The 14,275-nt window shown below is 39.5% G+C and overlaps 1 protein-coding gene across 2 annotated transcripts in view; it reads left to right on the forward strand.

Annotated features, from left to right (window-relative positions):
* RPRD2 (regulation of nuclear pre-mRNA domain containing 2) overlaps positions 1 to 14,275 on the forward strand; it is a 48,678-nt gene that overhangs the window by 7,091 nt on the left and 27,312 nt on the right. For both annotated transcript variants that reach the window (XM_032790125.2, XM_032790126.2), the window contains exon 2: positions 13,230 to 13,359. In XM_032790125.2, the coding sequence (XP_032646016.1) occupies positions 13,230 to 13,359 (130 nt within the window). The remainder of the gene's footprint in view (positions 1 to 13,229; positions 13,360 to 14,275) is intronic.

Consider the following 14,275-nt stretch of genomic DNA (forward strand, 5'->3'; position numbering starts at 1 on the left):
AAAAAAAAAAAAAAAAGTTTACACCTCCCAACTCAAGTTGTGTCCAAGAAGTCCCAAGGTAGTGATCTAAGCTGCTATTGCCTGCCGACTCTAGTCTTTTGTGTTAGCTTTGGCTAGCAGATGACGGGGGAGTGCTATGTGCAGTACACAATCAGGAGGAAGTCTCTTCTCCCCATCCCTGTCGTTTCTGGTGCTGAGGATGAGGGAGAGAAAAGATAAGAGTAGATAGGTGTGTTGGGGGAAAATATAAGTGTGCACAAACGCCACTTCTTTGCCCTCCCTTTCTCGATCCTGTTCTACTTAGATTTTCTGATGCTTTTCCTCTCCATTTGTGAGAGCATGCCCACCTACACGCCTCCTTTTGGGAAAGGCAGGTGAGGTCTCCCTGCAGGATGAGGCCCTCCAGCTGCTGTGTCAGTGAAGTGAAACTGATTATAATCTTGTAAATTTCCCTCTGCTGCTTCTCTTGCAGACCTGCAACATGCAGAAGCCACAGACCCAGGCCTGCTGCTTCTGCAATCTCTTAGGAGAAGGAAGAAGCTCTTTATTCTTCATTCCCAGCCCATCCCAAATAGCAGCAGAAGTTCATATGAGGCTCTCTTCTACTGCTACACATTGCACATCCCCAAGTAAAAGACTACAAGCAGAAAAGGCTGCTAATGGGATAGTGGGGCTAGATACTTTTATCTTCCTCCTTCTCCAAGAGCAATCCAGTAGCAACAGAATACAGTCCACTGTCTCTACTACTCCTGCGCACAGGAGGGCCCCAGCAGGAGTAGCCAAGTGAAATTTACAAAGCTCACTTTTCAGTTCCCAGGTGGAAGTCTTTTCACTCATTACTGACTAGCAGAAAAGTACATTTTTCAACTATTTTATGGACAATTATTGTTCCTATTATTTAACACAGACTTCTTGCCGTTTTCATTATGCTGTGTTAACTGTGGTAACAGTTATGACATAGGACACTCAAGTAGTTTAGGCCCAAAATTTATGCTTAACAGAAAATCCAATATGAAAAAAGTTAAGATTTGTTATCTAACAAGAAAAATAATTCTTAGCTCTTTAGTGCTTTTCATTCACAGATCTTAACATGTTTTTACAATGATCAGTATCTCTCTCTTCATTTTACAGATGAGGAAACTGAGACACAGAGGAAATGACTTCTCCAAGGTCATCCAACAGGCCGGTGGCAAAGCTGGGAATAGCGCTCCATCCACCAGGCCACTGCCTCCCCCAAAACATATTTTGAATTTAAACCTTCCTCTACAGTACCGTGGAACAAAAACAGCAGAATTGTGCTAATACATGACTGATATCTAAGATGAATCAATTACAAAAAAAATGTAAATCAAGCAGCCAAAATGGCGAAGAGCAGGTCAAACTTTAAAATTCAGTTGTATTAATCTAGATAACTATTCTGCCAAATTAAGAAGGTTTACCATAATGTTGTTAAAAATTCTGTACAACTTTGTTAAATCCATCTGTTGGTCACTCGATGCATTTTTGTCACAGTTATACTGTCTACACAGACAGACAGAAATCTTCTATACAATGCCAAAAAGTTAGACCTCAAGAAAATTATAATAATTTAAAGGATTTATTTTAAATCAATTTGTTGGTTTTGCCAGGGCCCCTTTAAATCAAGTTTTAGGCTTCTATAAATCAACCATCCTATAGATTTCTTCAAGTGGCAAGTCAGTCAGTTAGTTCTAACAGTTAAATTAAATTAATTATGCCACAATCCAGCACTTGAAACCTCAGAGTAGTTTTCATGACGTTGAACTTTAACATATGCACCAAGGCAGAAAGTTTTTTTTTTTTCCCCCCAGTTAGGGTCAATTGGTTCTCCTAACCCTTCCAAATTACAAACTACAAAAAAGTAATTTTCAAATATATCAGAGTTGATAAGGCTATATCTATAGTTATACACAAGTCTTAATATGCAGTGTTTTAGTGATTAAAAATATCAAAATAAGAACACGCTAACTGCATACTACTTTTATGAAACATAGAATCATATGCAAAAAAGAATCAAATTTCAATCATATCACTGCATTATGCAACTGGTAAGCTGGGAATGCATGCAGTTAACATACTGGGAGGTACCTGAATAAATCCTTATTATACATCAATGAATGAAGAGACCTTTTATTCGATCATGATGTCTCAATAAACTGTAAAGGAGACATCAGTTCTTCTCATGAAACAGTAAACTGCATTATTGATCTCACACTGCCAATAGCCAAATGTTTTTCAAGTTCTTCTTCAAGTGCACTTCCTGTACTTTTAAAAAAAGTGATGTTATATTTAATTTGTGGCTAAATAGTATTTATGCAAGTGAACTGAATAAATTAGATAGCCCTGTAGAAAGTCTTTTATAATATAGAATTACAGTAGTGAGTTTTGGAGAAAAAGTGATTCACAACATTAAATACCTTATACTTCTAGAGAGCAAATATTGTCTATTTTAGTGAAACTTTCAGTTTTCACATAAGCAAGTGGTCATTGTCCTTATGATTATACTACTAGAACAAAAAACTGGTGAAGAGGTAATTCAATCACGTGCTGATAGAGACATCTAAATGTCCTCCCTGGGAGGGAGGGGGAGGAGTTAATCGGTGGGGGCCACCGACAGGTGTGTGGGAGGGAGGTGGCTGCCAGCCCAAGTCCCAGTTAGATTAGATAAATGGGGTTCTCCTTGTTAGATCCCTGTGTGGGACAGTTTTTAATCCCACCTCCCAATTCCCATTCGCTCCTGCATTTTTTGTTGAATTGTTATCCTGCTATTAAGACAGCAAATCCTGTGGGACCTGCAGGATCCCAGTCCCACTACAGACCTCTACTGCTTGTACTTACATTGAACTGAAAAAAATAGCTTGGTGTTTACATCTCTTAGTAGAGTGACACTGTTAAAGAAAGTAATGTACAAAAATTAAATTGAGCAGTTATAGGTGGTATTTCTGAAATGATTCTTGCCTTATACAGTATTTTTTTTTCTGGTTTATAAATTCATTAAACATATGAATAAGAGAATTAGAAATTTTTCCATGAATTAAACTATTATCTGTAGTGACATTAGCAGCACTGTTAAAAAGATCATTGATTTTCATGCAAACTGTGGTCAGGAAGAAATCTCCCCACTTACACCTACCATCATATAGTCAGCCTTGCACACTTAGCTAGATTCTCATCTAATGGTTTCTACCATCCTCTGGATACTGCTTGAGACAGAACATTAATTGATTTTTATTTTGGTATTTGAGTTATTTTCTTTAATTCCAAAGTTTTCTTCCTCTGTTTATATCATATAGTATGTATGTGTTGTCAAATCCTGTTAGATTCTTTTCCCTCTGTGTTTTTCTACTTTAAGTCTCTCAACAGATAAGGTACTGTCTAATTCTTATACAAAAGATGTGATGCTATTAGAATGGAGCCATTCCTTTTTTAATGCAGAATTAGCGCTGACATTTAGATGTCTCTATCAGCACGTGATTGAATTACCTCTTCACCAGTTTTTTGTTCTAGTAGTATAATCATAAGGACAATGACCACTTGCTTATGTGAAAACTGAAAGTTTCACTAAAATAGACAATATTTGCTCTCTAGAAGTATAAGGTATTTTAATGTTGTGAATCACTTTTTCTCCAAAACTCACTACTGTAATTCTATATTATAAAAGACTTTCTACAGGGCTATCTAATTTATTCAGTTCACTTGCATAAATACTATTTAGCCACAAATTAAATATAACATCACTTTTTTTAAAAGTACAGGAAGTGCACTTGAAGAAGAACTTGAAAAACATTTGGCTATTGGCAGTGTGAGATCAATAATGCAGTTTACTGTTTCATGAGAAGAACTGATGTCTCCTTTACAGTTTATTGAGACATCATGATCGAATAAAAGGTCTCTTCATTCATTGATGTATAATAAGGATTTATTCAGGTACCTCCCAGTATGTTAACTGCATGCATTCCCAGCTTACCAGTTGCATAATGCAGTGATATGATTGAAATTTGATTCTTTTTTGCATATGATTCTATGTTTCATAAAAGTAGTATGCAGTTAGCGTGTTCTTATTTTGATATTTTTAATCACTAAAACACTGCATATTAAGACTTGTGTATAACTATAGATATAGCCTTATCAACTCTGATATATTTGAAAATTACTTTTTTGTAGTTTGTAATTTGGAAGGGTTAGGAGAACCAATTGACCCTAACTGGGGGGAAAAAAAAAAAACTTTCTGCCTTGGTGCATATGTTAAAGTTCAACGTCATGAAAACTACTCTGAGGTTTCAAGTGCTGGATTGTGGCATAATTAATTTAATTTAACTGTTAGAACTAACTGACTGACTTGCCACTTGAAGAAATCTATAGGATGGTTGATTTATAGAAGCCTAAAACTTGATTTAAAGGGGCCCTGGCAAAACCAACAAATTGATTTAAAATAAATCCTTTAAATTATTATAATTTTCTTGAGGTCTAACTTTTTGGCATTGTATAGAAGATTTCTGTCTGTCTGTGTAGACAGTATAACTGTGACAAAAATGCATCGAGTGACCAACAGATGGATTTAACAAAGTTGTACAGAATTTTTAACAACATTATGGTAAACCTTCTTAATTTGGCAGAATAGTTATCTAGATTAATACAACTGAATTTTAAAGTTTGACCTGCTCTTCGCCATTTTGGCTGCTTGATTTACATTTTTTTTGTAATTGATTCATCTTAGATATCAGTCATGTATTAGCACAATTCTGCTGTTTTTGTTCCACGGTACTGTAGAGGAAGGTTTAAATTCAAAATATGTTTTGGGGGAGGCAGTGGCCTGGTGGATGGAGCGCTATTCCCAGCTTTGCCACCGGCCTGTTGGATGACCTTGGAGAAGTCATTTCCTCTGTGTCTCAGTTTCCTCATCTGTAAAATGAAGAGAGAGATACTGATCATTGTAAAAACATGTTAAGATCTGTGAATGAAAAGCACTAAAGAGCTAAGAATTATTTTTCTTGTTAGATAACAAATCTTAACTTTTTTCATATTGGATTTTCTGTTAAGCATAAATTTTGGGCCTAAACTACTTGAGTGTCCTATGTCATAACTGTTACCACAGTTAACACAGCATAATGAAAACGGCAAGAAGTCTGTGTTAAATAATAGGAACAATAATTGTCCATAAAATAGTTGAAAAATGTACTTTTCTGCTAGTCAGTAATGAGTGAAAAGACTTCCACCTGGGAACTGAAAAGTGAGCTTTGTAAATTTCACTTGGCTACTCCTGCTGGGGCCCTCCTGTGCGCAGGAGTAGTAGAGACAGTGGACTGTATTCTGTTGCTACTGGATTGCTCTTGGAGAAGGAGGAAGATAAAAGTATCTAGCCCCACTATCCCATTAGCAGCCTTTTCTGCTTGTAGTCTTTTACTTGGGGATGTGCAATGTGTAGCAGTAGAAGAGAGCCTCATATGAACTTCTGCTGCTATTTGGGATGGGCTGGGAATGAAGAATAAAGAGCTTCTTCCTTCTCCTAAGAGATTGCAGAAGCAGCAGGCCTGGGTCTGTGGCTTCTGCATGTTGCAGGTCTGCAAGAGAAGCAGCAGAGGGAAATTTACAAGATTATAATCAGTTTCACTTCACTGACACAGCAGCTGGAGGGCCTCATCCTGCAGGGAGACCTCACCTGCCTTTCCCAAAAGGAGGCGTGTAGGTGGGCATGCTCTCACAAATGGAGAGGAAAAGCATCAGAAAATCTAAGTAGAACAGGATCGAGAAAGGGAGGGCAAAGAAGTGGCGTTTGTGCACACTTATATTTTCCCCCAACACACCTATCTACTCTTATCTTTTCTCTCCCTCATCCTCAGCACCAGAAACGACAGGGATGGGGAGAAGAGACTTCCTCCTGATTGTGTACTGCACATAGCACTCCCCCGTCATCTGCTAGCCAAAGCTAACACAAAAGACTAGAGTCGGCAGGCAATAGCAGCTTAGATCACTACCTTGGGACTTCTTGGACACAACTTGAGTTGGGAGGTGTAAACTTTTTTTTTTTTTTTTAAACTGGGCACTGGCCTGTTAGAGTCCAGTAAAATGTTCAGGTCATAAAGTTAGCTCTCCGGTGGATATCTTCCTAAATGACTATGTATAGTCAGTGTCTTGAAGCAGATGTGACTTAACGCTTCAGAAAACACATTAATAAGTAATCATTGCATACATTCCCACACTAGATGCAAATTCTTTACAACTCATGTTCTCACACACACACCTTTAAAATAAGTTCACCATGGGCACTTGACAAAGGTAGTGCCAACAGCGCTAAACTAGCTTTGACCAACTTTTCCCGTAGCTTTTTTCATTTGATAATTTTATGGCTAAGTGCTGGAAAGATGTTGTCATAACAGCTTTATTTTTAATTTTTGCTTTCTGAAGATAAAAGGTGTAGAGATGAAATTGTAGACTTTACCACTGTATGGCATGGGCACATTTACAGAGTGGATTAAAAGCATAGGTGCAACTACTGCCTACAACAGCTAATATAATAGGATTACGTCACTACCAGAACTGATTGTAAAGAAAACACTACCCATTTACCTCTCCTCAAGGAGAACCCTGGCTTTGAGTTTTGGTAGACTGGTAGGAGTCAAAAATTCCAGAGTCCATGACCATCCTCCTCAGGAAAACATCTGCCTTTAGTTCTCCAAAATTCAAATCTAGGCACATCAAGCTCCTCAGCTGGTGATGTGTCGCAGCCTGGCTCAGCTCCCCTTCTGTGGATCGACATCAGTTTATTCTGATTGGACTCAGTTGCTGGATCTAATGTGCTTTTAAGTCTCCTGGCTCTGAGTGGTAACTGGTCACTGTTCCTCCTAGCTGTGGATGTCTCAGGCATACTTCCAGGTGCAGTCTCCATGTCTGACATGACTTCTTGGGCAGTGGGACTCTACAATCTGGCCTCAGCCCTCCATTCTTCTTGGAGCTCTTGTACATGATCCCTTAGAGTTCCCCTCATTGTGGGTGCTCTGTTCTTCTAAATGAATCCCTTCAACAGCCATGTGGCAGGCAAGCAAGGAATACAGGCTTAGCAAAGGAATTTTTTAATCATAGGAATTTTACTGTTAAACGGTGCTGGAGAGATGCAGGTCTTTGGAAAATATCAGAGTCCTGAATGGGCCCTCTTGTGTCTCATCTCACCCTCCTGCAAGTTCTGGGTTTGGACGGTGTCCATAAGCTCAGGGGTTCTCAAACTTCATTGCACGGTGACCACCTCGTGACAACAAAAATTACTACATGACCCCAGGAGAGGGGGCGGAGTCTGAGACCGCCTGACTCAAACTGAAGCCCATGGGCTTCAGGCCCACTTCCTGGGGCTGAAGCCGAAGCCTGAGCCCTGCTACCCAGGGCCGAAGCCTGAGGCCTGCCGCCTGGGGCCGAAGCCAAGGCTTCAGTCCCAGGCAGTGGGGCTCAGGCTTCGGCACCAGGCCCCAGCAAGTTTAACACCAGCCCTGGCAACCCCATTAAAATGGGCTTTCAATCCACTATGGGGTCATGTCCCACAGTTTGAGAATTGCTGGGCTGGAGGGCTTCCTGACTTCCCTCTCCTTGCTCTGGCCTTCTGGCATGAGGTCTTGGATGGCCTCTCCTCACAGACCATTATCGCTTAAATGTAGTTTCTGACTCCTCTAGGGAATGTGTCCAGGCTCAGGAACTCCAACCCCCTCCCCAGACTAGACTTTGGTGTAAAGACTTCATTGTTTTTGTGGACAGGCTAGTAGTGGAGGGGTGAGAGCTATTGATCCTAGTTTGATCTATGCCGGCTTCTCTCACTTAGTAGTTCAACTAAATATAAACCCCCTACTACAGAATGGATGCTCTAATCCATAGTGGAGGTTGCAATACAGTGTAGCCCCTAAAATGAAATGGTGGTTACTAAACATGATTGAGTTCATAATTTGACACAGACATACCCCAGTCTATCACACCGTGGCTTATAGAAAGAGACCTAGTCTGCTAGTTAGTGAGGGCTCATGCCATAATAGGATGGTAGAGATTATAGCTAACATTTTGCACACCTAGAACTTACTCTTCTAAACCAAGTTTGGCAAGGAATTTTCCCTCAAGTCAGAGTGGCAGTGACCTTGGGTTTTTTCATCTTCCTGTGCATCATGGGGTTCATATCATTCTCTAAGATCATCTGTCTATATCTCGATTAATCAACTCCTGCCATTGCTCAGTTCGCCTCAGTCTCTTTTGTTCTGAGCCTGTGGCACACAGTACCTTAGTTTCCTGAGGGCAGTTCTGTTTTGGTCTAATTCTTGTTCTTGGCTTGATGTGTGGGGGTGGTCGGGTGATATTCAGTGGCAAGTGATATTCAGGAAGCCTGGATGATCTGGTGGTCCCTTCTCGCCTTACACTCTGGATTCTAGTAGAGCAACTGTGATGTTGCCATGTGCTACAGCTTGCCAGTCATCAAACACAGACTTGTGAAATTAATTGAATTTTTTTCCAGCTTTGTACAAACTTATTTTAGCGGGCGGAAGGGGCAAGCTCATTCTGACAAATAAGACATCTCAGTGTATTTTCCCTTGACTGAGGCCATCATCTTGTCACCAAACACAGCATATCCTTTGAGACCCATAAGTAGATTCCCCTCTCTAGATGTTTCCATGCAGGCAAGCAGAAAGGTGCTTGGTTCATTTGGCTACATCTCTTTTCCAAAGATTCAGTAACATCCCACAAGTGTTTGCATTAAGCATCCTTAACTTCATTCCTTGGAAGAAATATAGGGTGTGGCCAATGGTGGTTCAATAAATGAGGAGCAACAAATATATGAAAGACTTGGCCACTGAGTGTTTAAATTTGCAACATGTGAGTGATCACATTTCTCACATGTCTGCAGTGTATTCTCTCTAGCGTATGTTTCCTGTCTGAACTACAAGCCTAGTATACATGGGAATGATTTTTCGGTATAACCCAAGGCATGGATTTAATCAATATGGTTATACTGGTATAACGCCCATGTGGTCATCTTTTCTAATACAAGAGTGCCGTTTTTCATTTAGCTTGTTGTTTGGGAAGGAGTGTAATCTAAAATGAAATCTAAAATTCAGTCTTTTGCCTGAATAAAAGTGTCTGTGTGTGTGTGTGTGTGTAGGGGGGGATTATACCAGTATAGAGTTAACTGATAAAACTTCCCCATGTAGACAAGGTCCTGGGTTCTATAGGATATATCTACACTGCAATATAACACCCACAACTGGTTTGCGTCCGCTTACTTGGGTTGCAGGGTTGTAAAATTGAGGTGGAGATGTTCAGTCTCAGGGACCCTCCACCTCATGGAGTCGAAGAGCTCAGGCTCCAGCCCAAGCATCTACACAGCAATTTTACATGGGCCAGCGGTGAGTGTTTTATATCCATAGAGCCTATTGCCTGGTCTAGATCATGTTATCCAACATGTCAGACACTGTAAGTGAATACCTCTGAATTCACAGTAGGTAGATTAGAGGTACAGTAGAACCTCTGAGTTACGAACATCAGAGTTATGAACTGATCTGTCAACCACACGCCTCATTTGGAACCAGAAATGCGCAATCAGGCAGCAGCAGACACAAAAGCGAGTACAGTACTGTGTTAAATGGTCTACTAAAAATATAAAGGGAAAGCAGTATTTTTCTTCTGCATAGTAAAGTTCCAAAGCTGTATTAAGTCAATGTTCAGCTGTAAACTTTTGAAAGAACAGGAGTGGGTGGGTGAGATTCTGTGGCCTGCATTGTGTAGGAGATCAGACTAGATAATCATAATGGTCCCTTCTGACCTAAAAGTCTATGAATCTATAATGTTTTGTTCAGAATTATGAACATTTCAGAGTTATGAACAGCCGTCATTGCTGAGGTATTTGTAATTCTGAGGTTCTACTGTAACAGCTAGAAAAATCTAGCTGAAAAATCTAGTCATCTAGAGAACATAGATGACATGGCTCCAAGGGAATCTCATTGGTCATCTGTTCAAGCAGGAGGTGTCCTGAGCTGCTTCCCATAAACTTTTTCTGTTACTATTATTTGACTGTTTACATGGTATGGAATGAGAGCAATGCAGTAAACGTTGAGTTATATCTCTTCTCATCTCAGCAAGCAATGCCATCAAATGGAAATCTGTACATTTCTCTTAACACTCTTACTTTTGAAAGTTAAAATATTTAGCTACTGGGTCATGACTTGTTCAGGCCAATTGCAGGGGAGCAAAATAAAATAAGCTGCATCTAGCACTTCCTGTATAACCAAAAAATAGTGACACAGCAGGGAACAACACAACAGCTGGGGAGTGAGGGGCAGAAGAGACATTTAATGTATCAGGAGATTTATCTTAGTATTTTCTGTATTGCTAATAACCATAATATCTAAATGTTGATATGCGATAGCTAGGGCTTTTCTCTGATTAGAGCACAATACAGGATAGGCTCTTTGCATATGCTTTATAACTGAAGCTACAAAATTATGGGCAACATTTTTCCTTCTCATAGCTTTCTCCATTATGATGATAGAAATGTTTTAACTGAATACTATATGAACCATTCTGCCTCTGCTAAAGAAATGCATTGTAGAAATGTCATTATGCAGTTCTTTTAATATGCTTCCTGAACTTAGTTCATGTTTGGAGTAGCAGTAATTTTGCTAAAACAGGTTTAGTGGAGTTATGGTTATATGAAAAATCATGCTCAGAACAATAGTCTGAAAGAAGTTAACAAATGGGCAATTTAAAAAAAAAAACCAACATTCCGTGTACATGTTAGAGTACCATTGTACAATACCTTGTTGGAAGAGCATCAGCAACTGAAGGAAAGGTTTCTTGAGGCTGCTGTAGTGGTGGTCCAGTGACTTTTAATGGGGTATATCCCACTTCCCTCTGGAAGATGTTTGCTTTTCCTGCAGGAGAGGGTAGCACCTGTGCTACTGCTCTGATGCATGTTCCTTCCCTCGGTGGTGCTAGTAGGAGCATAGTGAAATTAGGGAAGACCTAGTTGGAATTGTATTGCTTTGGCCGGACTGTAGGGAAAAGAGCTTTATATAGGTGCACCAAAGGCATAATCATTTTGCTTTTCAGAAGTAGCAGAGGATTTACACCTGTTCTGTTTCAACACCATGCTTTTCCCACGGCCCAACAGGAGCAGAAGGATCTAGGCCAGTGTATCACTGCAGTTCTGTTGCTGGGAAAGTGCTTTGTGCACAAGCAGCAGTGCATGTATATTCCTTGGGGAAGAGGGAGGAAAGTGAGGCAGTAGTAAATGGACTAGGCACACAGAAGCAAAGCATCAGAGGACTGGCCTGCTTGGGTCTGTCAGCTTGTTCCTTGTGAGGAGGAGCTGGGAAACAGTACACTTTACTACTTTGGTAAAGCTGAGCTTTTCTTTGCCATAACCACTCTGAGTTGAATGAAGGTAATAGTTTCTAGAGGGTGCCCTGTCCAGCCCTCCACAACCACAGAAGTGCTTTGTTGTGTGACCTTTTGCGGAAGGAGTGAATGGGAAAGGACGATGGGGAGTTTCTGGAAGCCCCCGGGAAAGAAAGAGTGTGAAACGGTGAGTGGGGCTAGGGCGATAGACAATGGTAAATTTGGATCTCATGCAATAACTCTGGCATTGAATATGGGGAAAGTGCTCTCATTCTGTGGTGATGGGCTGAAGTATAAAGCTCGAAATTAGATTAGTTTATACTGCTCTGTACTAAAATGGGTACTGTAGTGTGTCAGCTTGATTCAATTAAAAATTCCATTTTTAAATCGCATATCTGTTAAAGCCCTCTTCAAATATTTACTGAAAACTGAAAAATCTTTTAATAACATTTTTGTGACTTTTCACTGCTTTCTGTTGGTTATAAGGATCTTTTCTTCAAGGGAGAATCTGCTATATAAGGGAAAGCAAGTAAACTGATTATATACAAAGCACTCTCAACCACAAAGTGAGCAAACTGAAAAATGAGGAAAAATAAATCTTAACAATTTAAATAATTGTAGGTGGTGTTTGTAGCTATTTTGAGTGTAAAACTTTCAGATAAACAAGCTTTCCAAATTGTCATTGATCCTTTATTGTAACTGCTTCCCCTTTGCTAGTGTAATCCAATTACTCTTCAGGTTCAGATCTGTCAATTATTTGTTACTTTCCTTGGTAATTTTGTTATTTGTCACTGCACTCCATGTGGCTGTAGGCTAGCTGCCCAGCCAAAGAGACCCTACACGAGTGATTACTTTTTAGATATAGCAGGCTTCTTAATTATTTAATTAAATTTCTGTAAAAATATTTTTCATAACAGACCAGCCAAAAACTGCAAGCTACAGTGCTTCTTCAAAAGTTGTAATGGCTGCATACCATGCAGATTTTTTGGGCCAAACTGGCCTTTTCTCCTTCTAAGATCACCATATGGTAAAAGGTCAAAATAAATACTACCTCTTGATATCAGTAGTCTTTCTAGTCATATGATTCCATGAGCTGAGTAAAGATTACAAAACTTACAAGAAGTCAGTGACCCTTTGCTATTAATTTAGGTTCCTTATATGGCCAACTTTAGACTAGAGACTTGGTATTTGTAGGAAGAATGTGTTTGCTTAGGGTATGTCTTCACTACCGGATCGGTGGGCAGTGTTCGATCCAGCGGGAATCGATTTATTGCGTCTAGTCTAGGCACGATAAATCGCCCCCGAGCCCTCTCCTGTTGACACCTGTACTCCAGCTCTGCGCGAGGCGCAGGCAGAGTCGACGGGGAAGCAGCAGCAGTCGACTCATCGCAGTGAAGACACCACAGTAAGTCAATCTTAGTATGTCAACTTCAGCTATGTTATTGATATAGCTGAAGTTGCATAACTTAGATGGCCTCGCCCACCCCAACACCTCCAGTGTAGACCAGGGCTTAGTTGCACCTTTCATTCAAGGATTTTGAACCAATTCCCAAAATGAAGTTTCACAACATACCTGTGCTAAATTAGTACTGTACGTAATTTTCAGATGAGGAAATGGAGGCAGTGAAGTGATTGCCCAAAGTCACGCAGCAAATCTTTGTCAAAGCGATGCATAGAATTTTTGTGTCCTGATTTCCAGTCCCATGTGTTAACTCCTAGTCCTGTTTTGTTACCGTTGCACTACTAATAGAAGTATTGCTGAAAAAAATCACATTTATAAAATTTCATCAGAAATGCTAATAGTACTCTTTGCTTTGCAGTAAAACTGAATTTCTTTTCATTGTCTTTAGCTGCTTTTCCTCATCGACTGAATCTATTTTACCTGGCCAATGATGTCATACAGAACTGTAAAAGAAAAAATGCAATTGTATTTCGCGATACATTTGCAGAAGTGCTTCCTGAAGCAGCTGCTTTGGTTAAGTAAGTGATATGTTTTGTTTATTTGTGGGTTAATAGCTTAAAAATGTGAATTAACTTGTGATTGCCCTAACAGATCTAGCTATATAAAACTCTTAGAAATATTTCAAAGGTGTTTTCTTATTTACTCAATAAATTGTCCCACTTTTTAAGATTATTAATGCACACATTGGTGATTTCACGTTTGCAAAAAACAGAAACTCTTGCATTAGAACATTGTTTTTATTGATTAAAAAAAAATCTGCTGCTGGAGGGGATGTAAACACAACTATGCCAATTGATGTGGGACAGGAATAGAAGGGAGTGCATATTTGGCTTTATGGAAGTTCTTAAACTGTGTGAAATATTTTTTAATGTTATGAAGTGTCTGACTGGAGACATGGTGAAGTGAAACATGAAGAAATTATCTGTAAAGTACCTAATATTCTGTGCGCGCCATGTAAATAAGGTATAATTGGAGGGTTTTGATTTGTCTGTTAGGTTACTTTTTTATGCTCCCTTCCCTGTTTCAAAGAACATGCTTTCTAAAAAAACCATAAATATTGTGAAGGAAGACTGATGGGTTTTTTTGTTTTGCTAGAGTCATATTAATTACAACACTTTCTCTTATGTTGCCTTCTATCTCCTTGATTTCTGTGCTTTCATCCTGCTCTTCACCTTCTTATTTTCACATTTATCTTAATCTCTATATACTATTGTACTTAAAGTGTTCTTAAGGGTTTAAAAGTCTCTCATAGAATCTTAGAAACGTAGGCCTGGAAGGGACCTCAAGAGGTCAGTTTAGTCTACCCCCTCATGTTGAGGCAGGATCATGGATAACTAGACCATCAGTGACAGATGTTTGCTTAGTCTGTTCTGAAAAACTTCCAGTGTGGACGATTCCAAAACTAGAATCCTGCAAGTCTCTGGTTATCCACTT

Source organism: Chelonoidis abingdonii, chromosome 11 (genome assembly GCF_003597395.2).
Source record: "Chelonoidis abingdonii isolate Lonesome George chromosome 11, CheloAbing_2.0, whole genome shotgun sequence".
Lineage (NCBI taxonomy): Eukaryota > Metazoa > Chordata > Testudines > Testudinidae > Chelonoidis > Chelonoidis abingdonii.